General features: G+C 43.6%; 2 protein-coding genes across 2 annotated transcripts in view; both read left to right on the forward strand.

Annotated features, from left to right (window-relative positions):
- The window catches only part of LIMD1 (LIM domain containing 1), a 29,268-nt gene extending 24,101 nt beyond the window's left edge, over positions 1 to 5,167 (forward strand). The window contains exons 4-8 of the mRNA XM_082307989.1: positions 289 to 351; positions 1,701 to 1,831; positions 2,972 to 3,023; positions 3,719 to 3,787; positions 4,754 to 5,167. Coding sequence (XP_082164115.1) covers positions 289 to 351; positions 1,701 to 1,831; positions 2,972 to 3,023; positions 3,719 to 3,787; positions 4,754 to 4,891 — 453 coding nt within the window. The 3' untranslated portion in view covers positions 4,892 to 5,167. The remainder of the gene's footprint in view (positions 1 to 288; positions 352 to 1,700; positions 1,832 to 2,971; positions 3,024 to 3,718; positions 3,788 to 4,753) is intronic.
- Positions 5,168 to 12,267: 7,100 nt separating this feature from the next.
- Positions 12,268 to 27,413, forward strand: part of SACM1L (SAC1 like phosphatidylinositide phosphatase) — a 33,696-nt gene continuing 18,550 nt past the window's right edge. Inside the window, exons 1-5 of the mRNA XM_082317043.1 lie at positions 12,268 to 12,477; positions 21,433 to 21,530; positions 23,151 to 23,225; positions 25,410 to 25,537; positions 26,747 to 26,896. Of these exons, the coding sequence (XP_082173169.1) occupies positions 12,419 to 12,477; positions 21,433 to 21,530; positions 23,151 to 23,225; positions 25,410 to 25,537; positions 26,747 to 26,896 (510 nt within the window). The 5' untranslated portion in view covers positions 12,268 to 12,418. The remainder of the gene's footprint in view (positions 12,478 to 21,432; positions 21,531 to 23,150; positions 23,226 to 25,409; positions 25,538 to 26,746; positions 26,897 to 27,413) is intronic.

Genomic DNA, 27,413 nt, shown 5'->3' on the forward strand with positions numbered 1-27,413 from the left:
ATTTGCATGTGCATTTATGGTATTTACTTATATACTTAATTAAACGTAAATTTAGGACTTGAAAGTTACAGGAACTCACACTCCTTCTGAACAGTAGAAGTCTGATGTCTTTATAGAATACCCTCTGGGGACCCATCCGCAGCTTCATATACTGAAAAAAGCACTGGAAAGTTTAGCTTGTGTAAGGAGTACAGAAAAAGGCCAAGCAAATAACACCCCATAATATGCTGTTGTTTATGCTAGACTAGCCTTGTGAAATTTTAAGCCAATTCTTTTTTGTCCTTGCAGTATTCTGGTTTCCAGCAGTCAGCTGACAGGTGTTTCATTTGTGGTCATTTGATAATGGACATGGTAAGTGATAATTGCTTTAGGAGAAAAAATCCCACAGCTTTTTAGAAGAATGCATCAAAAGCAAAATATATTCATATCCAGTACAGTCTGTTATCATCTGGTAGTCTGCCTAGTGTGAGATTGGTAGCAGAAAGAAAATCCACTATGCCTTTTGTTGATTTTTGCGAGGAAGCGAAGCTGGCACCCTGCTGTATGCAATGCAGAGACTTTGCTCTGCCTGTTTTCAGTGCAAATTGAAAATCAGAGCCTTCAGCTCTTTCATCCCCTTTTGGGCTTCCCTGGACAGTGCATTCGTAATCCTGACGTACCTTCAGGATGAAGCTGCTGTCTTGTTGCTGCTTCTTGTGGGTGCTGGAAGGTGTTGGGCCGATACCTTGGGGAATAGGTTTGACCCAGAGTATATGATCCAGACCTCAGTTCAGATCTGTCCAAGTCCTTGAAAACTGTTCAGTAGCTGTGTGGGTATCCTGCTGAAGCAGGCAGTTCTCATTAGCCTACAACAGGTACCATCCGTTCCAGATTTGCACAGAGTGGGTCACGGCTCAGGGGGTCAGCTGGCCTTTAGCCAGCACCGGGCAGCACTCACTTGTGGGTGATTCAGAGGGAGACAGATTCATGGTCATGTAGCTGGTAAGCTACGGCTGAGGCGAAGAAATTAGGAATTTCTGAGTGGTTAGTTCACAGCATGCCTCCCAAGATTTTCTAATGCTTATCATTAATTATCTTTGCTTGCCTGCTTATGCTGGAAAGCACTAAAACTGGAAAAGCTATTTTATACTCAGAAGTGGTATTCCAGGTAGTAATTGCTGCCCCAAAGCCAGCAGGTGAATTGCAGCTGTTGAGTTCAATACAGTTTCCATAGTCTGTGTTAATTAGAAAGCCAGGCTAGTGAGTACAAAGGTCTTGGATATCTAAGGCATTGTGAAAACCTAGCAACAGTATTTGTTTCAGCCTCTCATGGAGAATATAAAGATGTATTTCCTTTTGTTGACCTGGTATGTCTTGCCTTGTGATCCTGCTAAGTATTCTCCAACTGTTGGCGTCAGAAATTATTTTCTTTCCTTTAAATTCTGTCACTTCTATCCTTTGTAATGCTAAATACCTTGACTGAGACTCTAAGTTGTTTCCTTAGCCTTGCTAATAATTCATTTCTCTGGAACCAGGTGATATATATTGATTCCAGCAGCCCTTTCCATCCCTGTTAACTCGTTTTTCAGATGAGGTGCCCAAAAAAAGACACAGCCCCACTGATGAATATGCAGCGTTGTCTGATGTAAAGCCATGTGTTTATTATTTTCACCTTTATTGGCTGTTCACATGCTTTTTTCCTGTCTCTTGGTTTGTTGCAGATCCTGCAGGCTCTAGGGAAATCATATCATCCAGGCTGCTTCCGATGCGTGGTCTGCAACGAGTGTCTGGATGGTGTGCCATTCACTGTAGACTCTGAAAACAAAATCTACTGTGTCAGAGATTACCACAAGTAAGGACAAAATAAACAGCAGAGATGCTCCTATCAACAAGCCTCTAATTTAGCTTTTTAGGAAGCTAAATTTTATTTTAGCTAATTAGGAAGCGTGGATTAGTAAAACAGGGACAGGACTAGAAGGTAGAATTTTGAGGATGGGGCTAGACCCTAGAAATTTGTGATGTCTCTCCTCTTGGCCTGCTATTGACTTTCTGTGTAACTCTGAGAAAGTCACTTAACCTCTGGGCTTCAGCTGCCCCTTCTGCAAAGCGGAGATAGTGAGAAATAGTGCTCATGAAGTGTTCAGTGATGTAAAAAATCAGTCCACTCTTAAGTAAGACTGTGAATGCCTGTTGAAATCAACGTGAGTTGCTTTTTGAGTAGTTGCGGGGCTGAGTTTTACTTCTAAAGAATGCTTTTAGAAATCAAAGTGGAACTTTTATCCAGCTCTAAATTAAACAACCGATAAATCCACTTAAAAAACCACTTGTCATTCAGTAAAATAAAATGGCTGTGCTCTTAGCTGGTAGATATGATATTAGAGCTGCGTACATTTTGAGTTTGGCTCGCTTTGCTCCTTGCTCCATTTTCTGAGCAGGCAGAGTATTAAGTGTTGCTCAGGCAGCCCCGAGAACTGTTCTGTGTTGTGCCAAGATCAGAGTTGCTGCCGTGTGCCACCGTTGTTCTGAAATGATGTACGTTTCCTTGCTATTTCATTTAAATATTTATTTATCCTGTTACCTTGTGTTGTAAGGCCTTAAGGAACCCTACGGTCCCATGGTGTTTTCTCTGAGGTTTCCTGCCCCGGTGCAAGGCTGCCACTTCTTTTAATGTGTTTTTCTGGGGACGGTCCTGTTCAGTTTCTCCTCATTCTCTCTTCCAAATCTCTCAGTAGCAGCCAAGAATTCTACAGTGGGTTCAGTTTTTTTCTGGCACTACATGTGAAATGTAAGACCTTTTTTTGCCTGACTGAGCAATGTGTGCCAAGCATTACTTACAATCAATCCTAAAATGAATTTATGAGCTTGGGATGTAAAGCTTTCCTGTGGATAAGTTATTTACAGCTGCAGCTTTTTGTCTTATCACCAAGAACATACAGGCCTGTCTTTTTATGTTGATCTATAACTTGCCTTCACTTTCTCGTTGCTCCTGCAGAGTTTTAGCTCCAAAGTGTGCAGCGTGTGGCCTTCCCATTCTGCCCTCCGAGGTGAGAGCCTTTTATTTCCTATCCCCTCTGGGGAGGGAGCATCATGTCTCAGGCCTTGCTCTCTTTCACACTTGACGCTGTGTCAAGGTGAATGTCCTTGGGGATGGGGAGAGATGATGGCTTCCTCCAGCGTGCAGCCTTTTCACCTAGGCTCATACACGGCCCTTGAGATGTGACCCTTCTTTTGCTCGATAACAAACCTTATTTCTGCTGAGGCAGGCTGCTTTTTTCATCTCCTGCAGGATTATACTGCTGTTAGTTTTATGTTCAGGATACCTTTCCCTCATGTCAATAAATGCTGGTGGTGCTCATGAATAACCTCTGTATGACCCCTCTGGGACAAACTCGTTTTAATACTTGGAGGAGATGAATCTTGGGCAAAGTCAATTTGAAATGCTGAGAAATGTGATATATTGAAATTACCAAATCATTAATGCCTGAATTGGGATAGATGTGACTGTTAAACAGAGACAATTTGACATTTCTGAGGTTACATTTTAGAGGATATCTGCAGTCGATGATCAAGCTTTACTGTAAAAATAACTGCAGGTGGCAGGATTTATTTGTGGTCTCCAACCAGCAGCTCAAATGCATTTGTTCAACATTCACATTGTGGCAGGAAGCAATCTACAGAGTGCATGTGTCTGATCCTGCTGTAATCCTCTGTCATTTCTCTTTTGCTTGAATGCTTACAGGGGTCTGATGAGACCATTCGGGTTGTGTCCATGGACAAGGATTACCACGTGGAATGTTATCACTGCGAGGTAGGTCAGCAGCTTTCTCAGGGAGTGGGCACTTACTAGTGATAACTACTGTTATTTTTAAGATGGAAATAAATCTTCCCCCTTACGATGGCAGTAGATGAGCAATTCAAACCTTGCATTGTGCGACCCTTTCTATCAGTGGCTGAGAAATTTCCAGTCTGAGGACAAAAGTTTTTGCAGCAATGTGTCTCAGCTGGGATTCCATTTGCTATCCGTAAAATTATGGGCAAAGAGTTAGTTATCCCTTTTAGACTTGGCAGTTTATTTGTTAATGAAGGAAACACGGTGACCTAGTAAGGTTCTATTGCTGCCTTTCAGAAGCCTTGAGCTCCAGATCACATTAGTATATCTGATTACCAGGTCAGATTGTTCAAAAATGCTAAGGTGATGACTGATCCTGTCTGGTGTAAGTTACCTTCACTCTCATGGGAAATGAATGTGTCATTGGGGCTGGAGAAAGGGTATGGCTGCACAAAAAAATCCCAAGAGATGCCAGCTCTTAAACACCGTTTGGTCTCCATGCAGGGCTTCCCAGAGAGCCTTCATACTTGTGCTCTGTGAATTAAAATAAATAGATGCCTTCTCTCACTGTGCTCATATGCAGTGGGAAGAGGCCCTGACTGAGCAGGCCGGTTTCACATCAGTACAACTGCAATTAATGTAATGTGAAGAGGTGAATCCTACCCGAGAGTGTAAGGAGACACGAGCATGTTTAAAATACATAGGGTTGCACCTCGCCCTGAGATAAAGCTTATTCAATAAAACTGCATAAGACAAATTTGTACAAGGCTGCCCCTGTAAATGCCTCTGCCAGATGCTTTCCTTCTCATGGCAAATGTTGAACTTAGTAGGAGGGAGCTGTTGGCTGGGTGTCTTCTGTCAAAATCACCCTCCTGGAAGCCAGACCCCGCTTGATGCTGGAAGCTGAACACACGCTCTAATAATCTGCATGGCCTCTCTTTGCAGGACTGTGGGATGGAACTGAACGACGAAGACGGGCATCGCTGTTACCCGCTAGATGAACATTTGCTTTGTCACTCCTGTCATCTGAAACACATAGAGAACGGCACTACGCCAGCAGCTGTGTACCAGCACCACTACTAGCCAGCATGGCCGACATGGGAAAGCCCGGACAGAAGATTTGTTACGTGATCTCCCTCTCCCCACCCTCAGTTGATTTCCTGTGCATGTTTTTCACCAGTCGGCAATGTTCCTGTAAAAGGATATGAGAGATTTTTGCTGGATTCACAGAGTCTGTATGCTTGTGAGTTCCAGCTGTATCAAACCATGTCTACTTGTCCAAGAATGTGGCATGTTATCTAAACCGGTCAGTTTACTTTTACGTGCCTTCTTCTGCTCTCTGGAGATTTCTCTTGGCTCATTTTGGAAGATTCTTCAGTGAAAGCACAACTTGCTGTCGTGCCTATGAACTCACATTGTGCCACGCACAATTAAAAAGCCAGAGGCTGGCTTGCTCACCATCCCATCAGTCTACTAAGTGTTTCCTGACAAGCACATTTCATCAGATTCCCTGAAGGACATCAACGTATTAATACCAGTTTTTAGACACACTCTCTCTCTTTTTATTAATTCTTTAGGAAAAGAAAAGAAAGGGGTCTGTGCAAAATGGCACGTTCAGACCTTCCAGTTAATTCCCCAAAGTCCGGTATCAAGACTGGCTCTAAAAGCAGCGACTCTCCAAGCACAAACCAGGCGTGCTGGCTGGCAGGTGGAGGCTGACATCCCATTTCAAACAGAACGAAAAACTGGAACAAGCTAGGCTAAGCTACTGCGGTGACTTGGGGCCCGGGCTTGCGTGTCAGCGTGATACGCAGGGGCCAGTCTGCTGTGTCAGAGTCTGAATAAGCGGATTATATTTGGAAAGGAAAGGTCGGGATGCTGAAAGTGTGGACACTGGGGAAATCTAGCCTTGTTCTTGCTTGCAGAGCTTGCTTTGGAAAAAAGCTCTCTGTACACAGACACTTGCCTGAGTTTTTCAGCTTGTCCCCACAGCTCAGCCCCCAGCCTGGCCACTCCTTTCCGTGGTGTTTACCCAGCACAAAGCCATTTCATAATGGTGCTTATTTAGAGCTCTGGGAACAAACTCGAGATTGTTATGAAGGCTTTTTACACAGGGATTTAGAGCCCAGCTCCACAACCTGTACTCAAATGAGTATGTTGGTATAAACGGATTTGCTCCCATGAATAATAACAGCTTATCTGAGCAAGGGGTTAGTGAGTTTGGCCCTTGCTTTCTGTTCTGCTGAGAAAGCAGAAAGGCAGATTTCTTTCTCTTTTTGAACGCCCCTGCTTTATAGTCAAAGAAATCTGCTCCCCCAGTATGTGTTGCATATAAGATAGGTGTGCCTGCAGTGCATGTTCTGTAGGTACCAAAGCTGTGCAGCCCCTCGTGTACAGGTACAAAGTTTTTGTTTAAGAAAAAGCGTTTAATTTAAAGTCTCGGATGCAATCAGGGATCTTAGCTACCCTTTCCGACATATTGTGTGGAAAACTAGTTAAATCCTAATGTATCCATGCTAAAGATGTAAATTCAGTTCTGATTGATAGAGGACAGGATGACATTCTTGAAGGTCTTTTTAGTGAGGAAACTACAATAAATTAGCTGAGCAGTGGCACTGGGAGTCCTGACAGGAGCCTGTGCCGAGAACTCACTATGGTTCAACTAAACCTCCTTTCCCGTAGCGTGAATGTAGCTAGATAGGTGCTCAAACTTCACACCGTGTAGTCAGGCTGCCTCGGGTACCCATCTGGAGCAGCACAGGTGCCGGCTGCAGCAAGCTGCCTGTCTCTGCCTGTGCTAAGGAATACCACCGGCCTCCGTTTTGAGTGGTGCAAGTTGCTGCGCTGGGTATTAAACAGAGGCACAAGCATCTGCTGTAAAACAGATGGAGACCAGTGGCCTGTTAGCACCCTCCTACACATCTGTATCAGCGTGCCTTGGCTGAAGCGTGAACATCTGAAACCGCCCAAGCCTCGGGAGCTTGGTGGTTTTGGCGTGGAGTTTCATCTTCTGCCCCATCCAGCTGTAAGCGCCTCTGCCTGTTGCTGCTGCTCTGCGGGACGGGGACAGCGGCACGTGGCCGGAGGTCGGCCCCGCGCGGGAAACCATCCAGAGCCCCAGCTTTCGTGTAGCTTGGCTCTGCGGTGCCGGTTCTCCTGGGGACGTGCCACCCCTCAGTGAGTGACCGAAAGCTAAAGTGGGGTGGGGGGGAGCTTTCCCACTGCAGTATACATGGCTCTGGGGCATATATAATTTGGAGAGTTTTATCTGTGATTTTAGAGGAGGTAAAATTGACCCCAAATATGTGAGCTCCCTGGAGCCTTAAATTTGGCCTCCAAATGCTGGATACCGAAGGGATGGGAACCGACGCAAAGTATAACTGGTGCTGTATCCAGGCTGTATGGATTGGGGGCAACAAAACACCCAGGGCAGATCCTGCAGCGCTCACCCCGGTGCTCCAGGCCAGCCTCTGTCCTGCTGGGCACGGAGGCGGGGAGTGTCTCGAGATACAGCTGTGATCTTAGGCCTGTCTGAAGGAACTGAGGTGGGAAATAATGCCAGCCGAGTGTCCCTGGTAAATAATTCAGATAGTCCTGGGCAGGTGGTTCCCTTCTCCGAGCTTCCTTTGGCAGCAAAGGCAGTGGGATATCAAAGTGGCTTCTGGAAGTGAGCACTGAACACCAGCCCTGATCTGTTGTCTGTCTCTCAGAGACCAGCTGTTACGTGGTTCATGCTTTTGCTAGCTCTGGATTTTTAGAGCAGCCCTTCCTGCACATTTTCTGGCCTCTGTTTTGAGAAGATCTGAAAACACTAGCGGGGCTGATATTTTCATTTTAAGCTGCGATTTAAACTACTGTCTCACTCTTGCCGCCTTCACCACAACCCCAAAAGAAGCAGTCGAGAAGGGGAGGGGGAGAAGGACAATTTTCCTTCGTGGAAAGCCTGGAGCAGCCCGTTTGTGGAGCCTCCTCTGCAGCAACAGAAAGTTTGGCCTCTGCTCCCACTCGGTGTCTTGTTACTCCAGTCAGCCATCCCGTATCCCTCAGCGCTGGGGAAATGAAGGCTGCCCTACTTTCCGTTTTGAGGTCCAGTATAAATTATTAAGTGCCAATGCCCTCCTTTCCTGTATTTACGAAGAGCTAGAAATGACACTGTGAAGCTATTGAAAATGGAGCGTGTGCGTTGGTCGTTTTGAAGCTAAAGCGTCGACCGCATTGCCCTGCTCCCCTATGTGTGCTAACTTGCATTGCTTTTATCTTTGAGAGTTTGAATTCCTTTAAGCTCCTTATTATTCCTGCCTTTTTTTCCTAGGCTGTGGGTGTCTGAGGCCGTGTTGATTGTCGCCGGCTCATCCCTGGCTCTGCAGCTGCCTGATGGTGGGTCTGGTGGGGAGGCAGGGGCATCCTGCGCAGGGGAGGCTTCTCCTCCTCCGGACCCCCCGCCAGAGCTGCAAACCCTCACTGCCTGCCTCCAGGCAGCTCCCCCAAAGTTAAAAAACGGGCAGGGAGGTAGCTCTGGAGCTGGAGGTGCGAGGCTTTTCGTGCTCTGCAAAAGAATTGCAGAACAGGTGTTAAATTCTGCCTGTCACCAGGCGGATACGCATTGGGTTTTGCTGTTCACGGGAACCTTGTTGACTTTTTATTTATTAAGATGCTGAAACGTGCTATGAAAAGTTAGTCTGAATTCCTCCCCCAGCGTGCCCTTGTGACTGGTTTTAGGGTAAGGGACCCTTGGAAGTCCCATTGTGCTGGTAATGAGTAACTCACATGCAAATAGTCATTCAAGTGAATTCCCTGAAACTTGCTTTCAGGAGACAGAGCTTAATCGATTTTTTCATCCAGATCATGCTGTTAAATTTCTATTGTTTAGAACACAGAAACTCAGTTAAGTAGGGATTTTTGCGTAAAAGCCAGGGGAAAAGCCCCAGCTATAGAAGAAGCAGACATTTTAGTGTAATTTAAAGTGTAAGAAACACCTGCGATCAAAGTGATTTAGGAAACTGCCCTGATGTTAAACACAGGGAACGGCATTTTTAAACACCCTGGTGAGGAGCATTTGATGAGGTCTGTGGCTCTTCATTTTTTGAGTTTCATTTGGGGGCTTTTAAAATGTTTTCCCAGTCTTTCAGGGTTTAAATGATTTTGGTTTTTTTAGATCTTTTTACTACAAAGCGAATAGCTCCTCAGTCTGGAAATGGTGGAGTCTCATCAGCATCGGATGTGCTGTGGCAGATGTGAAAGGGGCAAACTGGGCTCGTAAGAGCTGGTGCAGGTCTGGCTGGCCATTCGAAAGGAAGGGGTATCTTTGGCTGCTGAGAGAAGAAAGTAAATATCTCCCTGTGCTTCCTCCTTGTGCTGACTTATAGCACCAGGCAAATATTTGGCATCCCTGAATTTCAGTATTCGGGTGTATTCGTAAGCACGGCTGCGACCTCCTCCTATCCCTCCTGTGAGTTCATAGCCCCGGGGAGGATCACAGGTGCGCTCTTCCTCATGAATTTAGTCCCAGTTTTGCACATCTGTATTTCCCTGGAAATTTTACCACTTCATTATTTAAGCAACAGCAAAACCGGGCCCTTGCTTAAAGGAAAATGGACACACGCTCCCCATCCTTACTTGAACACTTTGACCCGATCCTCCAAATTACCTGAATATCAGCCTGCTGCTGGTCGATGGAGCGGCAGCTTTGTACTCCGCTGCTGTTGCTAAGAAAATTGAATGAAGGACTGCATTAAACGTGAAGTGCACAGCCAGGCAGTCCCACTGAAACCAGTAAGGCTGCGCACGTACATGAAAATCGATGTGTGTGCGTAGGTCAGTGTTGGATGGAGGGCAGAGAGATTTTATTACAGACAAGACGTACCTGGGGATGAATCTGCGGCAGTGTAAAAGTTGCCTTGAAGAGATTGCTGAAATGGACTGCCAACTTTTTTATTCAATAAACTAAAATATGTACGGAAGCAGTGGGGGTGCACGGAGAAAGAAGGACGTGACTTAAAAAATACAGTAGCTGTAGGGAAAAGAGGGCAGGTGATTATGGAGAGCAGAGAAGAAGGTGGCACGGGAGGGATTTGCTTTTGTTTGTCGTATTCCTGGACATTTATTAGAGGGGGTTTTGAGGGGAAACGCACCTGCGTACGCTGGTCTGGACCACGCTTCTCCCATGTCGGCCTCGGCTGCGTGCTCTGTGTCCGCTTTTGGGGTCGTGTCCGCCGCCGTGCCTGTGCACACGGACACGCGGCACGTGCTGCCTGCGAGGGGCCTGCCTTTCACACCTCTGCGCCCACGCCAAGGGTTTGCAGGTGCGTTTTGGAGCAACCTCCTGTGCATGAACGTAAGGACAAGCTGACGCAGGCTTATTGCTGGAGGAACATCTCCGCAGTCAGTACCTGCGGGCAGGGAAGGGCTATGGCCAGATGCACGTCCCCTTTCCCCACCCTCTGAGACCAAGTGCCTGCGTCACTGGGAGAAGCTGGGAGGGGGTTTGCCTCTCTCATCACACTGCATTTGTGCGCTCATTTTTCTTTTCCATTTCCACGTCCTGCCGCTCGCTGGCTGCAGTGGCACTAGGTGTACTTACAGAGCCGATCGGGCAGACGTCTTCCTGCCGTGAGCCCAGAGCTGCTCATCCACCCTAAGGAGAAGCAAAATTAAGCTTTTCTGAGCAATAAAAATCCTCACCCCGCTTTCTTCCAGGGCAGCCAGAAGCTCACGTGGCAATATGCATCACCCCCCCGCAGCAGGTCTGCGGCGCACGGCCAAACGGGGACCCAGGCGCGCACACGCAGGCTGTGGCTTTCTGTATCTGGAAAGCAAATCCAGAGCCTGGCTAACGATACTGAACGGTACTAATTATTTTGTTTATGTTTCCTTCAAAGCTCAACTCCAGGAGAGAGTATTTTAGGATTTGTGCTGGTGTAACTAACCTTAGCCACCTGTGAACACGGCCCTCTTTACTTCTGTGCTGTTAAATATTTATAAGGAACGAAGGCTGGCAGCGGGGGCAAAGCTGCTGGCCTGTTGTGATTTCCACGATTAAAGACAATACTGTAAAGCAGTGCTCAGCGTCAAGTCTTTCCTAAAGTTACGATTGTCATCGCCCAGAGTCCACGGGAAGGGAGTTATGCTGTGAAATGACGGTTTCCCAACTTCTGCCTTCCTCCTCTCTCCCTGCCTCAGTAGCTGAAGCAGGGACTGGCGGGGGGAAGCCGCCTTAGTGGGGTTCACTGAAGATTTCCAGTCCTTTGCGGGCGGCTGGGATTTGCTGCAGCCCCGTCTGAGGCCGTCCTGCTCCGGCGTGCCTCCGGGGAGACCCTGCTCCCGGGCTGGGGAGCTGGGGAGGGATGTGCTACGGGTGGGAGCAGGCTCCGGTCCCAGCACCGGGGTCTCCTTTGCAGCATTGGTGGGGAAGGTTTTGGGGAGAATTCCTGCAGTTCTGGGAGGGAGGCGGCTGCGCGGTGCCCCTGTGGGCTTCGCTGAAGACGAGATGCTTAAGTACTGCTGGCTGAGCAGCACCCCAGCAGCACGGAGCTACCAGCTAAAATGAAACGAATAAAGAGGATTACATGTAATCATATTTTGGGGTTCTCCCTCCTTGAGGCGAGAAGCTGCCCAAAACTGGGGGATGATAGCCAGAGGGCTGGATCCAGTGGGAAATTGGCCAGGAGGTGCCCCAGGCCTGCTCCGTGCCGAACCCCCAGCCCTGGGCTCTCCCCCCCAGCCCAGGTGGGGGTGCCCAGTGGGCACCAGCCTCCCCTGCAGCGGCCGTCCCCGAGGTGGTGCCTGTGCTGGGGCCTGCCAAGGGCCATGCAGACGGCCACGAGCCCCTGCAACGCCGCCCAAGCCTGCCGGTCCCTGTGCCTGGCGGACCCCCACGTTGGGGGCATAAAAGCGGCCTGAGTGGGTCTGTGCAGGAGTTGAGGGGCTGCTCAGGAGCGGGGAGGTGCAGGCTGCACCCTCGGGCTGGAGAAGAGGAGGCAAAACGTGAGGCGGGGCGGAGAGAGGAAGAAAAAAAGTGAGCAGCCGAGCCAGCCAGGAGTCGAACCTAGAATCTTCTGATCCGTAGTCAGACGCGTTATCCATTGCGCCACTGGCCCTGCTCTGAAAGTGCTCTCTTGCCCGCACGCCCTTCAGCACACATCGCGCGCGGGGGCGGGGCCGCTGGCCGGAGGGCAGCCAATCCAACGCAACCTCCGCTCCGACACCCCGCCCACCGGCTCCCCCGGGGCGTGGCTTACCGCCCCACCCGCGCCCTGGCCAATCCCCACCGCCTTCGTTTGAACGCCCCCGCCCCTCCCGCCCCCCCTTCCGCGTCACGGTTTCGCGGTGCCCTATTGGCTCCCGGCGCGCGGGGGGCGGGGTGAGAGCGCTGTGGCTCAGCCAATCGCGGGGCCGGCGACTCAGCCGGGACCCTCCCCCTTCCTCCACAGGCGGTGCCCCGCCCTGCGGCGCTCGCTCGCGTGCCCGAGGAGGTTTGTCCTGCGCGGGGTCCCGTCCCTCCAGGCCGGGGCCGCGTCAGGCTGGGAGGGAGGGAGCGGCCGGCTCGGAGCGGGCGAGAGCGACGCGGAGCGGAGCCGGCGGCGGCGGCCGGAGACAGCCGGAGGGGGACGGATGGCGGCGGCAGCGGCGGCAGGAACGGCGGCAGCGGCGGCCTACGCCAGCCTGAAGCTGTGAGTGACCCGGGGGACGCGGCGCTGTCAGCTGCCGCCGCCGGAGGGGAGGGGAGGGCAGGGCAGGGCAGGGCAGGGCAGGGCGGGGGCCGGCCGTTGGAGCAACGGCCCTCCCCGCGCGGCGTCCCGCCGCGCTCCGGGCAGCCCCGTCCCGTCCCCCGGCCGCCCCGGGGCCGCCGGCGGGCTGTGCCGGGCTCGCCGCCTCTCCCCCGCTTCCTGCGAAGGGCTTGGCCCGGGGCAGCGGCTGCGTGCGGCGGCCCGGGGCGGGAGGGAGGAGGACTTTGGCCGCGGGCGGGGATCCCGGCCCCTTTCGGCGTCGCTGTGGGTGGGTAGAAGCGCTGCCGGCCGTCGGCGTCTCTGCTCCTTTCCCTCCTGCATGTACCGGAGGGCCGCTGCGTGCGGGTCCTCTCCGGTGCCCGCCTCAGCTTGGTGGGCGAGTGGCAGGGCTGAGGCAGCGGCCGCCCTGCCGTGGGAGCGCCGGAGGGACGGCCGGTCCTAACGAGGAGGCGGAGCGGGGGAGCCCAGGCTGCCTTCTGCTTTCCTTATCCCTGACTTCTGTAGGAGCTGGAGAAGCGATGCTACCATAAAGCTCCGCATGGGCAGTGCTGCTTGCCAGCAGGAGCTTCGTTCAGGCGTACTTACCCGTCAGTCCTTTGTGGCACAGGGTTTTCGTGGTATGGTTTTGGTGCCAGCTGATGGTTTTGAACTTTTGGGACTCTCCTGCGTAGTGCCTACTGTGACTTTTCAAATAAATTCTTCTGATCTGGTGTAATTTTTTCATTAAAACAAAGGTTTTAGGGGAGAATGTAAACCTTGGACTTGCATGTGCCAGGTATTTGCTTGCTGCCTTTATACAGCAAAAGAAGTTGCATAACCAAAGCAATATAAAGTTAAAACTGAAGAGGTGTTTCCATTATAAACCCTCACACTGGCCAGTTGAAACTCCTGAAAAAATTACTCTGAATATGAGACTCTTCACGGCTGTCTGAAGCCAACAGTGAAATGTCCTTGTGTGTCCTAAAGGCATTCCGAGGCTGTTGACCTCTAAATATTAGCTCGAAGTTCTGTAATCAAGTTACTGATGCCATTTTCAGGCAGCAGTATCTGAAAGTGATTTTTAAGCCTAATTTAACTGTACTTAATGCTTTGTTAAATTTCATTTCACAGTCATCTTCTGGATTCAGAGCAAACATACTTAGATCTTTCTCAGAGATCTGTATAAATAGTTTGGTCATAATGCTGTTACGTGTTTAGAAATCATTGGGCTTCTTTCCTTATTTTGATTAGGTAGCTATGTGAGGGTAGACAGACACTGGAGGTAATTGAGTATAACTGAAGAGTAAGGTCATCAGTGATGGCTGAAAGACTTGCTTGTTTGGCAGAAAGCTTTTTATTCCTCTTGTTGCCTAAACGATGTTTGTCTTGCTTTAAGCTGAACTTGTGATCTTTTTGCCTGCAGAGGAGAAAAGCTGAGTTGTATGAGTAGCAGTTATGTGGCTTGTAGTACACAGTCCTTCTTACTGAGAATATTTTTTTTTTTTCAGTAAAAGCACTTTTCTGGATACAGGCTAGTAAAGAATTCTCTCATTTAAAGTTTAATCTTAAAGTAAGTTTTGATCTTTTTAGAACAAGGCTGTGTCAAATGTAGTTTAACATGAATTTTTTCATAAACTTGAAAACAGAATTTTTTCTGTTCTAAAAAACAGGCGTTTTACCAAGTTGTCGTAATGCCTGCGGACTTACTACCATGCAGTTTAAGATATAGGGCTATAGCTTGGATGATGATTCAGACTTACTAGATTGGAAAGGTCAACAGAGAATGTTCTTCTGAGAAACCCAGGCTAGACTTCAGTTTGGGGGATTTAGTGGTAACAGTGTTTTGGGTTTTGGTTTGGTTTTGGGGGGGCGGGGGGGGGCATTTAGTGGTAACAGTATTTTGTTTTGTTTTTTCTAACTGACTTCTCATTCTTACTATGAAAATGTCAGATTTTGCAACTGCACCTCTTCTGGGTAGGCTGATGGCCCTGTATGGAGCTTCACTGGTTGTAGCACTCTGCGGGGTCCCGTTCTGTACATCCAGTTGGAGGTTCTAGCTCTGAATGCAAGCCTCTAGTGTTTCTCATGTTCCCAAAAGTAGTGACTCAAACACTTCGTGCCTTGACTAGTGTCATCAGTCAAGTGCAGGTGATACCGGTAAAAATGCTGATGTCTAGTGTCTGTGCTGCTGTTGGAACTATTTGAGTTACACCAACAGTTATTGGGGAAAATGATTAACCGGGAAACTGCTGTCCATAGTTGTCATCAGTGTCACTGCTGTACTTAGCTAACTTCCTTTTATAGCCTCAGGAATAAATTGTAAAACTCAAATAGCTATTGCAGGTAGCAAGCTAGTGGATGGTAGTGAAGCTACCAGTCCAATTAATAAAACCTGATTGATAAAGCTGTCTGCAGAATAGAGAGAATCCTGGCTGTTGTTTTGGCTCACTTAAAATAACTTTTTTTTTTTTGTGCTTGGGTGAAGACTTATCTTGCTGATAGCCTTCTCAGTATCCTGTGCGTCTCCGACACTAGCTGTATTTCAAATTTAACTCCTCCTGCCCACAGTTATGCCTATATGCTTTGTGAACGTACTGGTCAGTCATTAGTAGCTACTGCACTTGAACACAGTACCTTCCACCTGTCTGTATTTGGGGAGACGTCCAAAAGTCCATCTTGGCTTTGGGAGGCTTTTTGCTTGTTTTCTAAACTGAGTTTTCAGAGTTTGGATAATACTTCTGGAAAGAACAGCTACACATCCTTTTTTTTTCTGCTTAATCTGAGTGACCGTCATGATGAAGCTCGGGGATGTTGGCTGAGGAGGGCATTATGGAGTAATGTATAATAATAAAGTAACTTATGCAGTAAATTATTTGTCATCTAAAGTGAAACTTAACTGGGAATAGTTATTATGAAGCTATGCCTTTAATACGTACCTGTTTTGTTTTTAAATGGTACTTCCATTAGTGGTTTTTTTTAATCCCGGGATTATACTCCCTTTCACCTCCCTGCAACAACTATTGCTCCATGGGAGATGTTCCAGTTCCTTGAGCTGTTTCTGCTCGAGGAGTAATATTTATTGTAGATGTATAATTAGCACACCTGCTCACCTAGAAAATCTGGAATCTCTGGAGTGTTGAAAGCATCAGCGTGTTAGCACTGTTACTTAACACGCTGCTGGGACTCTGTGTGCGTATACTAATGTCTTTCCTATATCTCACTGCAGACCACTTTGGTATCTTGAGTACAGCAAATGCATTGCTGTGCAGCACAGGATGTGCTTTTGGCTTGCTTTATTACAATATTTAGAGGCTGACATCAAAGAGTTTCCTGCATTAGAGCAATGTTAGGTATTTATGGTGAAATAATCAATTACTGAAGTAAGGGCTTGGCTGTTGGCGCCTAGAAGGCTTAAATGATATTGAGTGAAGTACTATCTTTAGTTGCCATTAGAGCATGATGGGTCCTCTTTCATGCTGTATCTGAACACAGGAATATTCTTGTCTGTAAGATTTGCCTAATTAAAACGTGGGTTGCAACTCTGCATCACCTTCATAATGTACAACACTGCTTTATAATATATAACTAGTGAAGTGAAACTTCACACCAAATATACAAACTAAAAAAACCTATCTCACTTAACTGTAAATTAAGCTGAATTTATACATGGTATAAGCAGGCAATGTTTTTTCTTCTGTGTTTCTATGTTGGGAATCCACACTTTCTTTTGTAAGGCAGCTTTTTGCGTTTTATTATTAATTGGGACACCTCTTTGATTAATGTCTTTAAAAGAGACGGAAATGTCTTTAAAAAGACATCCGTGAAAGTGGTCAATTAAAGCAACAGAAGATGGTTTCTCGTAGAAGATCCTAAGATGCAGCTTGAGGGTTTTGAGGTAGGATGACTTCCTCTGTTAATTTCTCGTGAAGCATAAGAATACAGAAAACCTGAATTGAATGAAGAAGAAGAAGAATAGACAATCTTTTGTGATATAAGTAGCTAACAAGGGAAACCACAAAAACTGTGAAACTTCCTGCTTTAAGGTAATTTCAAAATATCTTTTCTTCTGTAGGAACTTTCAGAAAGTTTTGGAGGAAAACCACTCTTGACATAACACAAACCTCGTTCAGACACTCACTATAAATGTGGCAAACATCTTTTATTCAAAGCATGACTTGAATGCTACTGAAATAACTACAGAAATGAGCAATACTGAGTTAACTCTCATACATATTCTAACTGGTCGTAGGTGCTCTTGTCCTTTTTCCCTCTTTTCAGGCCCATGTGGAACAGTCCCTTGTCTGAGCATTAAAAATGCCTCTTGCATCTGAAAACTTATGCTGCAATGCAGTACTTAGCCTGGTTTTGAAGAGCGTGGGGACTAACTTCAGTAGAGCCATGTAGTTTTCTGTTGTTTTACTGTACTACTAGGTGTACAGAATGATTTCACAAGAGTGGTAGTGCCTGAACTAAAGAAACTAGAAAATCAAAAGGCTTAATTTTTAGTGAGAGTTTTGCTGACTTTTCTTTTTGCTTCTTAAAGCCAAGATAGTTGAAAGCATTTTCTAATTGTAGCCTCTGTGCACTCTTTTTAAATAGGTTCTCCTTTTGACTGCTTCTTCAGCAACACGAGCTGAGTGAAAAACTGCCTTTTATTTAAAAAAAAAAAACAAAAAACAAAAAACCAAAACCAAACCCCCACCCCCAAACAAAAACCACAACCAAACTCAAACTAAGGCCTGATGTGTAACTGTCCTGTGTTTTCCTTCTAGGTCATCTGTCTTTAAATCACTTGCAGATACTTTCTTTGAATTGTAGGGATCAAATCTATTGAATGAGTCGCGTTATCTCTTGGCAGCAATCCACACAGTTTCAGTTGGAGAAGGTTTTCAAAATGAGATCCCAGTCACCTTCAGTAATATTTGAATTTGATGGTTGCAGTGCTTCAATACTTTTGCTTTTCTTGAGTACCATGAGTTATGCTATCGATGTCAACTATTTCCATTTATCACTCCCTTTGTTCTTTAGCAACACTGAGAAATAGTCCATGATAATGGTGGTCAGGTTTTTTAAAAAAAAAAAAAAAAAAAAAAAAAGTAAATGAGAGGAACTCGGATTTTGTGGAGGTTTTATGTGCTGTAATGGAAGCAAGATATTGCTGTGAAGAGTTCTTGATGTTTTGGATAGTTACAGACAGGAGTGACAGCGTAGCCAAGGAGAAGGCAGGCTCCAGTGTCAAATACGAATGTTACACAAAAGCAGCATATAGCCTGGTGTATGAAAACTAGTTTCAAAAGTAACTACAGAGATCATGGGCTTCTAGAAAATACTGTTTTCTTTATTGTTATTTTTGTTATAATACCAGCACTTGGACTTTCATCTGTTCCTTATTTCATTAAAGGAACAGAATTAATCTGTCTGCAGATTCCTGATCATTGTGAATGATCCTTCTTTCAGCATTTTAATATCTTCTTCTCAGATCAGTAAAATAAACGTGTGTTATCTTTCCAAGCTTGTGATAGACATACAGACTCGGTACTGAGTAGACTCTGTGGAAAAACACCATTCTTACATGCAATGTTCATCAGCTTCCTTCCTGAAAGAGAAGTGGGAGGCAATCATCTTAGTTATGGCAATCTTATTGATTGAAAAGGTCACCTAAACGAGAATGAGTCTACTAGCCTAATTCTGGTAATTGGTAAGCTTGTAAATCAGCATTTGGGCTGAAACCTCTTTGAGTCTTGGCCTCTTCTTCAACTATATTTTAGAAAACTTTCAACTCTTTACACAAATGAAGCAAGGACTAAGTGAAACATCTTTCTGTTAAAAACTTGGAAGAGCACTAAGTCTCCCACTTCTTCTGAAGCAAGGATTTAACGTTTTTCAAGGCATTCTGGACTTTTCAGTTTGTGTTGTTGTGCAGTTGGATTTTAGGCAGTTTTTAACGGTGATCCCAACAGAGAAGTATTTAAGTTCTCTCAACTTGGCAGCCTGATTCCCTCCTGCCCCCATGCCCCCAAAAGACCTCCAAAACAAAAACACCCAAAGCTCCAAAACAGTCAGTGCAAAGACTGTTCCAGTGTACTGCAAGCTGTTGAAGCCTAGAGCCAGTTTGGTCCATTGAAGTGAAAACAGGGATCACTTGTCTTGTGTTCTCCATGACACTTTTGCCACCAAATCTGGTCTTGGAGAGGACTGTAGGAAGGAAGATTTTGATTGCAAAGTGTTCTTTTCTGTGTGTATCAAGGGTAAAACATAGTTTAAACAAAGATAGAAATGTACAGGCATTGTGTAAGAGGAGCTAAAGGTGATAAACTGTTAAAAGGGCAATGGTAGTGACAGGAGACAAAATACAGGCTAGGGTTTGAGAGAGAGAAATGCTGGGGGCTGGTCTAGCAAAGCAGGGCATATACGTATTGAGAGGCCAGGCATAATTTGCACTGGCAGCCTTAATTCTGTCATTTTTCTTACCTCGCGGATGATGAGGGTGAAAGACTTCATGCTCTTCAGGGAGAAGTTATTATGCTTGAGTGTAGTAAATAGAAAAATTGTTTATCTGACAAATACTCTATACTTGCAAGCTTTTTCTCAGTTGTTTGAAAACAGGCTTTAACTAATACGCAAGTGAATCTCGGTGCTGAGACTATAATAGTCATGTCCATGTTGCACTTTATAATGAAAAGAGCAGCTTTTAAAAATACTGATCATGGATGGAAATGCTCAGTTGTGCTCTGCATGGTCGGTGTAGGTGTCTTGTCTATGTTGCGTTCTTTATACTGAGTATTCAAAAACTGAAACTCTGTTCTCACTACTCTGTTTGGACACTATTTTACAACCTGCTATGTTAAAAGATTTTTTTCAACTGCTTTTGTTTAAGATAGTCAGATGAGTAAGAGTGCATAAGCATCTGTGTTAAAGGCATAACAGGTCCAATATTAAATTTTGCAGTGTCTTTTCCCTAGTTTTTTTTTTTAGCTGGAGTCTTGTGTGTCAACTGGCCTCCCAGACAAAGCTGACTCTTCAACTAAACCAGCAGAAGTTAAGTAGCTGCAGCTTTCTCCTGTGGAAAAAAAAATGTCTGCTACTGTCTCCTGCCAACTAGCAATAGGTTTCTGACTGCACCTTACATAGTATATCCTGATTTCTTTTTAAATTCTTTAACAAATTGAGGGCTTATAAATGTCGTTAAGCTTGTCTTGCCCATTCTATCTGTGTAAGCTTGTTTGCTCTTCACTGTAAAAACGGCTCCCATTATTGCTATGAAACCTGCTTAAAGAGCCAGGGGTGCACACGTGCACTCATCAAAAACAGAAGCAATGAAAGCAAAGTAGGGGGTTTAAGGCTTCAGTGTTCAACAAACTGCATGTTTGTATTTCTTACTCTGCTTTTAGTTTCAAAGATAAAGCATTTCATATGTGTACATGAAAGATTAAGAAGGCTGATTTACAATTACAGTAGTGTTGATGTGTTTCCTGTTTTAGGACCCACAGACTAATTTTCCTTTAAAGAAGTTAAATTACCTGATGAACAGTTAACTATTGATTGCTTTACAGTTTGTTGTGTTACTTTTTTTTTTTTAGTTCAGTTAAGCATTTGGTCTCCTCTGTCTTTATTCTAAATTGCCCGGAGAGGTTGTAGAACCACCATCCTTGGGGAGAGTCAAAACACCCTAAGAAACAGGGTTTCAACAACTTTGAAGTTGGATAAACTTTGAGGTTGGGCCTGCTTTTAGTGGGCGGAAGGTGGGATGTTAGACGTGTTAAAAGAGGTCTTCTAGACCACTTTCAAAGAGCTTTTCTGATCTAAATTAGGATTCTAATTCAGCTTTCTGAAGGATTAAAAAAAAATACAAAAGATGTGAAGAACTGCAAGATCTACTTAGGGAGAAGGAACCTAAAAATCCTGTAGAATAAGTTTCCAGAACAAGATGTTTAAAACTCTGACCCCTAGTCTTGTCAAGCCTTAAACTAAGAAAAATCATTATAAGAGTTAAGAACAGTAGTTCAAGAGTGTTAGGGGTTGGTTGGTTGTTTAGCGTTTCCTATGTACAGCTAAAAGTCATTTCTGCATAACTCTTGTATTGTTGCACAGTATAACGTGGCTGGCTGCTTGCAAGTATCTCAACAGGTACATTTTTAAGGAATGTTTCTGAAAACTGTTTAATTTTATGGCTAATGTTGTACTGCATACAGTTGATCTAAAGGAAGGATAGGCATGAAGTCTGAACAGTATGTCAGTGTGTGATTTGTCTAATGTGTCTGACGGTGAGGATACAGGTTGCCCCATGTGTGTCACATAGACCTGGCTGACAAATCTGGGGAATGGTAATGTTGAGACACTTGCTTCAGTAAACTAGTGTATGACTTTAACTTTTGTTTCTTTTTTTTTTTTTGTGTGTGTTGTTTCTAGTGGATTCTTACACTACTTGGAATGCTCTAATGTGAAACAGGTGTTTTTCTTACTTTGGACATTATTTTTGTGTTTATTAGACTTGCATCAGGGATGTGGTGCTTTAGTTTCTGACATATTAGAAAGTGTTTCATTAAAAAATTTTTGTTTTGAAGTTTGGTTTTGGCTTATCAGACTTCTAAGTGACATAGTTCACACTTACATGAATTATATAGTGGACCACTATGTACACAAATTCACTTTCATGTCTTTAACTTCCAGCATTAAATAAGAATTAAGATTCTTGAACAAGCCATGTATTTTGCCGTAACTGATGAGTTTGATTTGCTTTTGACGGACCGTCAACATCAGTGGCTGTTGGGAAGTAATCCAGTGAGAATTTTGGTTTTGCAGCTGAAATAAGGTTCAAGATTGATCTATCTTCACCTGGTGAAGAGCTTAAATATAAACAAACAAACCCAAAGTAAGTGTTGCTAAACAAATTACTTTTTCCTATCCATTCTGTTAAAGGCATATAACACCAGAGAAATTCTATGTGGAAGCCTGTGATGATGGAGCGGATGATGTGCTTGCTATTGATAGAGTCTCCACGGAAGTCACTCTTACAGGTATTCTCCTCAACAGTATTTCTCAATATAGGCCTCTGTTGTCTAGTATTTTGCTCTAGGCACTCCTAGAAGATCTTCAGAACCTTAAATTGATACTGGGAGAATTGTTTTTATCTTTAGTTACTGTTTTAAAATAGTGCCTTGTATTCTGTCCTGCAAAGAACTTTGTTTGAAATGCCTTCTCGCTGTGGGATTGATGCTGTGGGTAACAAGGGTGATAGTGCTTGCCTGTTTTTGGTAAGACTGTGTATCACAACAATAAAAACTGACTCATCCAAGCTAGTTGGGATTGGTGCTACAAGTCCAAGATTAAATATAGGAAGGGTTGAACACTGGGCTTCTGCAGCTTTTGCTGAATTGTCTCAGTGCTGTCTTTTATTTAATACTGAAACCTGGATTTTCATAAAGCTTCTAGAATCAAGAACATAAAAAAACCTCTCACTGTAAATTTCATTCTGTTGCAAATCAATTCAAATGCCAATGCAAGTGGTCTTAAGCATACTGATGCTGGGGTCTTCAAAATTTTAATTTTTTTTTAAGCATGTGAAACTAATGCATAAAAACAATCAAAGAACTTGCATTAAATGACAATATGAAATGAAGGCAATGGGTGACTTCCCTTTTGATACTTCAGGAGTTTGTACCTCAGTATTACTAATCTCGAAACAGACAGAAATGCTACAGTAATACTAATATAAAAGCAGTCATTCTCTTCCTTTTATTATGTCTCCTGTATACCTCATATAAGAGCAGTGTGCCCATCCCACTAATAATTTTGGTGTTGTAGTACCATATTTCAATTTCTCCTTCAGAGTTGTCCCTTCAAAACTGTAAAGACAGCTGTCCCAAGTCTTTTATTAGTCTTCATCTGTCCTCATTAACGGTGTTTTATCAGATGAACCTGCAAGGTGTTTAAAGCAATGGAAAAATCAAGTGCTGTCTTTCTCTGTTCTCCAAGCTCTGGGAAAATGCCTAACTTTGGTGTGGGTGTTTTGGAGTTGTTTTTTTTTTAACTTCTCTAATATCCCTCCTGCTATTGTAGAAATGTGGATAGATGAAAGTTTAACACACTAGGACTTCTAACTGATATTTGGATACCTTTTGGATCTCTTGGTATGTTGTTGGGAATACTGTATCCCTTGCCACGTCTGTGCTGTTGTTAGTAGTTTTGCAGAGGTAGACCAAGAAGTAAACTAGGTCTTCTGAAACGGACATAGGCTGAGGCTAAGAAGAAGGAGCCAGAAGTGGGAGGCACAAGCATTTATGGTTTGTTTGTCCTTGATGTCTTGATGGCTTCAAAACAAGAAGTTTCTGGAAGGTGGCAGGACAATACATTATTGAGGAGTCTACTTGCTATACTATTGTGTAAATGAGCTTGAATTTATTAAATTAAATGACTTTTGATTAAACAACATGAGAAATCAGGTTAGAATACTTCCACATCCTCCCCTCCACCCCGCATCAGGCTTTGAAATTCCGATGTATTGCTTCTTACACTTAAGACTCTAAAAAAACTTGAGATTTGACCAAGAAGCTTTGACAAACCCAGTTTAATAGTTTTCTGATATAGTAACAAAAGAAGCAGTCTGAAATTCTGATGTTTTTTCTTTTGCTTTTCAGTTAAGAAAGATGTTCCCCCTTCAGCTGTTACAAGGCCTATATATGGTATTTTAGGAACAATTCGATTGGTGGCAGGTAAGGAAAAGGGAACTGTGCTCTTTAAAAATACATAGGCAAAATATATTGCTAAAGAAGCTTTAAAGACAAAAACAGTATTTGCAAGTATCGGAGGTTACACTTTCATCGGTATGATGGGCTTTCCTTGTGGCTGCTGGAGGATGGAGGTACCCAGATACAGTTTGTCATGAATGTTCATGTACCTCTTAAACCTGTACCTGCTCTAAAGGTAGGGTTAACTGACAGCTTGTTGAGTTTTAAGGAATGGATTTCAAATGCATCAAAGAACTTCATCTACTTACTCTTCATAACTTTTAATCTTAGCTGCAGGATTTGATGCAACAGTCAAATATTGGGTCAAGAAGTTTGACTTTAAATCAATAATCTTGGTACACAAATAACTGAGAGTGACAGGGTGCTAGAGTAGTAGATGCAGCTGTTCATGTAATGATTGTGTTCCAACTATCCTACAAATACAAAGAAAATCAACATTAAAAGAAAAAGGACAGAGTGGAATGATTCTAAATTTTAGGGAGTTGTAAGATAAGGTAAGAATAAGCTGTCTGCTTTTTATAAGTATCTCAGTGGTGTTCAGATGTAAACAGTCACTGCCACAAGTAAACCTGATGCATGAAGTATAAGCTTCCAGGAAAGTAAGTGGTGCTATTCAAAAGATCTTTTGTGGGTAGACTTTATTAGAGCCTGAGACTACTGTAGTCTGAAAAATGATGTAGTAAGGAGCATGCGTACTGAATAAAAGTCCCATATGTAGAAAGGATTTAAGTTTGCTCATTGCAGTATTCTCAACTGAAGCAAAGTATCATTGTGTTAAATGCAGTAACTTCTGACAGGATCTTAAACTATTGAACTTTACATGCTCATATTCTAAAGAATTGTGGATGTTGCAGAGTAAGAACCGTGGAATGGACATCTGTGTCTTAGGTACTTGACAAGCCCTGACTGTTTTAAAACTGAACTGCCCCAAAGGGGAATTTTCACAACATACAGTCTTGGTAATGATTTTCATTCTTCTGACTGAATATTATATAAAATACAGAAGTATGTAAGTTCTTTTAATAGCCTGGTTTTTTTTCTTTCCACCCCCCAAAGCTTTGCACTGATTGTTAGTATACAGCTGTCAAACTCAAGATGCTATCAGTTAAAGTAAATGTTTAGCTAAGTGTTGTTAGGCAGTTCACTGTTATCTGTTAACTGTAAAACTGCTTCCATATCTAGCAATGCAGCATCTTTAACAAGCATAAATATTCTTCTCCTAATACAGTATTGCGAGGGGGGGGGGAGGAAATTGCTGAAGTAATATCTGAAGCTCTGAAATCTGTGAACTCTTTCTGCTTTGGCATTTATACTTCTTTGAAATGCTTTAATACAAAAATGTACTAGATTTGTGGTTCTGTACTTCTGCATGATCTGCTTATTGTTTTGCTCTATTGAAGTTGTAAGTAAGCATTTAATGGTTATAAGATTCAGATGATGACACCTTTTTATCCATCAATATCCAATTTAATAAAGTAACCTTTTTTCTTCAAAAACAAGATGGCACTGAAATATGATAGGCTTGGAAATAAGGCTATCTTGCATTTACCAACAAGTGATGTAAATTAATTGCTTTGAGTGAACTGTCACAGTTATGTTTTTTTTGCTTTGTTACTTATGCAACCAGGAAAACAGCAAACTTCCTGTCTTAAATTATTAAAAGAAACCCCCTTCTGTCTGCTCAATTTTGAACCTATTAGGATAAATATTTTTTTTCAGGATAAGATGAATAGGCTTTTTGGGTTCTGAAGCATGCTTCCTTTCGTGTATTTCTGACTTGCTCTATTCTTTCCAAACCACATTCAAGACCATTGGCCTCTTTCTGCATCTGCAAGCCTAAGACTTTCAGACTGTCTCTGGTCTGAAGTAAGAGTAGCTGACACTTTTTTATTTTGTCTTTTTTTTTTTTTTAATTCCTTAAACTTAATGAGTAGATCAAGATCTGTGAGCATAGAGAAGGGGGTAGCTTAGCAAGTGTTTTTTTTTTTTTTTCTGTTCGAGCCCCTTACTGTTAAGAACGTAAAGTCCTAAGTGTAACTTGAAGAAACCTCACTCTTTCCTATTGGTTTCAGTTTTCTGGTATGGTTATAAGCTGCTTTTCTTAATATTTGCATCTATTTTTTAAACTTTGGTCTTTCTGATTTACAGGCACGTATCTTATTGTAATTACAAAAAAGAAAAAAGTAGGTGAGATTTTCAGTCATGCAATCTGGAAAGCAACAGACTTTGACATTCTCTCCTACAAAAAGACCATGCTGCACTTAACTGATATTCAGGTAGGTGGATTGATTAGGGGAGCGTGGGGAATGTTATCTTATGTTAATGTCCATTACCACAGGACCTAATTTGATGAAACTATGAAATTTTTTTTAAGAAGCTCCTTGAACTATACTTTTTTCTCTTGATTTGTTCGGGCTACTATAATTGATGTAGTATTTGGGTATAGATGTATATAAAGTTATGTCATCCAAGATGACAAACTCGCATTGTGCAACTTCAAATATCACCTCCAGAGTTTGATCTGCATATTGTGCATTTTTCTCCTTTTAAGATGGTCTAGTATGGGAGGATGAGATGGACTGTCTTGCTGCATCTCTGTTCTTGTCCCTAAATCCTGTATCATCTTTTCTTCTCTGAGGACCTTCATGAAGGCTTTGCTTGCCTGGCATGCTGCAGCAGTGTTTTAGTGCTGGTTTGTAATAGATTGCACAAATGCAGCCTATTACAAAGCAGGTTCCCTGAGCCACTCCACAAAATCACAACACTCTTCCTGTTACGTCATTCTCACAGCTTTAGTATTCTGATAGCCCCTACAATACGCTGCCTTGCGGTCATCTAATTATCTGTCTTGCTTAATTTATGGAATTGTTCAATTACATAATTACCCAGCAGGGAAGAATTTATTTTTCTTTTCTCTTTCTTTTTTTTCTTTTTGGAGAGAGAGAGGGAGGGAAAGGATGACGATTGTTTAAAACAGATATGTTGTGGATTGATAAAGAGTAGATAAGGGTGCCTGTCCAATGGAGCTGAAAAGGGAATCTGATGCTCTTTCAGGAAAGGAATGATGTTAATCAAAACTTGAACCAGAACACAGATTAGTTATAGGGGTAATCCTGACAATAAGTTATATACCTTATTTTGCATTGCCATCTTGTCTCATTTTTTTGACTGAATGGTTTTCAGGGAAACTAATGGCTTCCTTTTTGCTTGATTAGTTTAATATCAGTAGCTATTTAACTCACAGGAATACTGTTCTTGCAGAATTTGGTTGCAGTGTGCTAGCTCCAAGTTATCAGTGAACTTGTAGCAAAATTGCAATCTCGTGATTTCCTTCTTGTATGGTTATCTCTGGATGATGTCATGTGTTGCTGGAGCACTAGCAAAGTTCATTTCATCACTTCAAAAAGTAGTGGTAGCGTAAGAATAAGATATTTCGATGGTAATAAATAAGAGCTCTTCTGTCCTTTTTTTCCTCCTCTCAACAGTTGCAGGACAATAAAGTATTTTTATCAATGCTTAGTCATGTCTTGAGCGTGGATGGATTTTACTTCTCAACAACGTATGACCTAACGCACACTCTGCAACGGTTAGCCAACACGAGCCCAGAGTTCCAGGAGATGAGCCTCCTAGAGAGGGTAAGGATTTCATTTTGCTTAGTGTCTGTCTCTCAGACATTGTTAATCAGTTCTGCATGGCTTAAGTTTGGCTTATGCAGCTGGTGTTTAAATGATGTCAAAACAAACTATCACAAAAGGAAGGAAACTTTATATAAAGCTTAGGATGATGTTGCTGAAATCAGTGGTCCCATTACACTTGAGATGAAACCTTTTTTTTTACGATGAATTAGTATGCGAAGTGCTAGTAGATACTGTTAAAGCATTTATGGTCCTCTGTTAAACTAAAAATGACTTTACTATTTCAATCATTAATTTAAATTAGCAAAACAGATTTACATGTTGCTTAGATGCAAATCCTTGTGATAGAACTAGCAAAAAATAGCACTATGTTGCTAAACTGTGTAACTGGTCTATCTCTGATCTTGTCAATCGAGTTGGACTGGGGCAGTTCTCTGGAATGAGAAGCTGACAGTGAGAGGAAAAAGACGCAACGAAGCAAGTATGCAAGTACCTTGAGTCAAGTTAGTTTGAGTTT

The sequence above is a fragment of the Platalea leucorodia genome, assembly GCF_965183815.1.
Source record: "Platalea leucorodia genome assembly, chromosome: 1".
NCBI lineage: Eukaryota > Metazoa > Chordata > Aves > Pelecaniformes > Threskiornithidae > Platalea > Platalea leucorodia.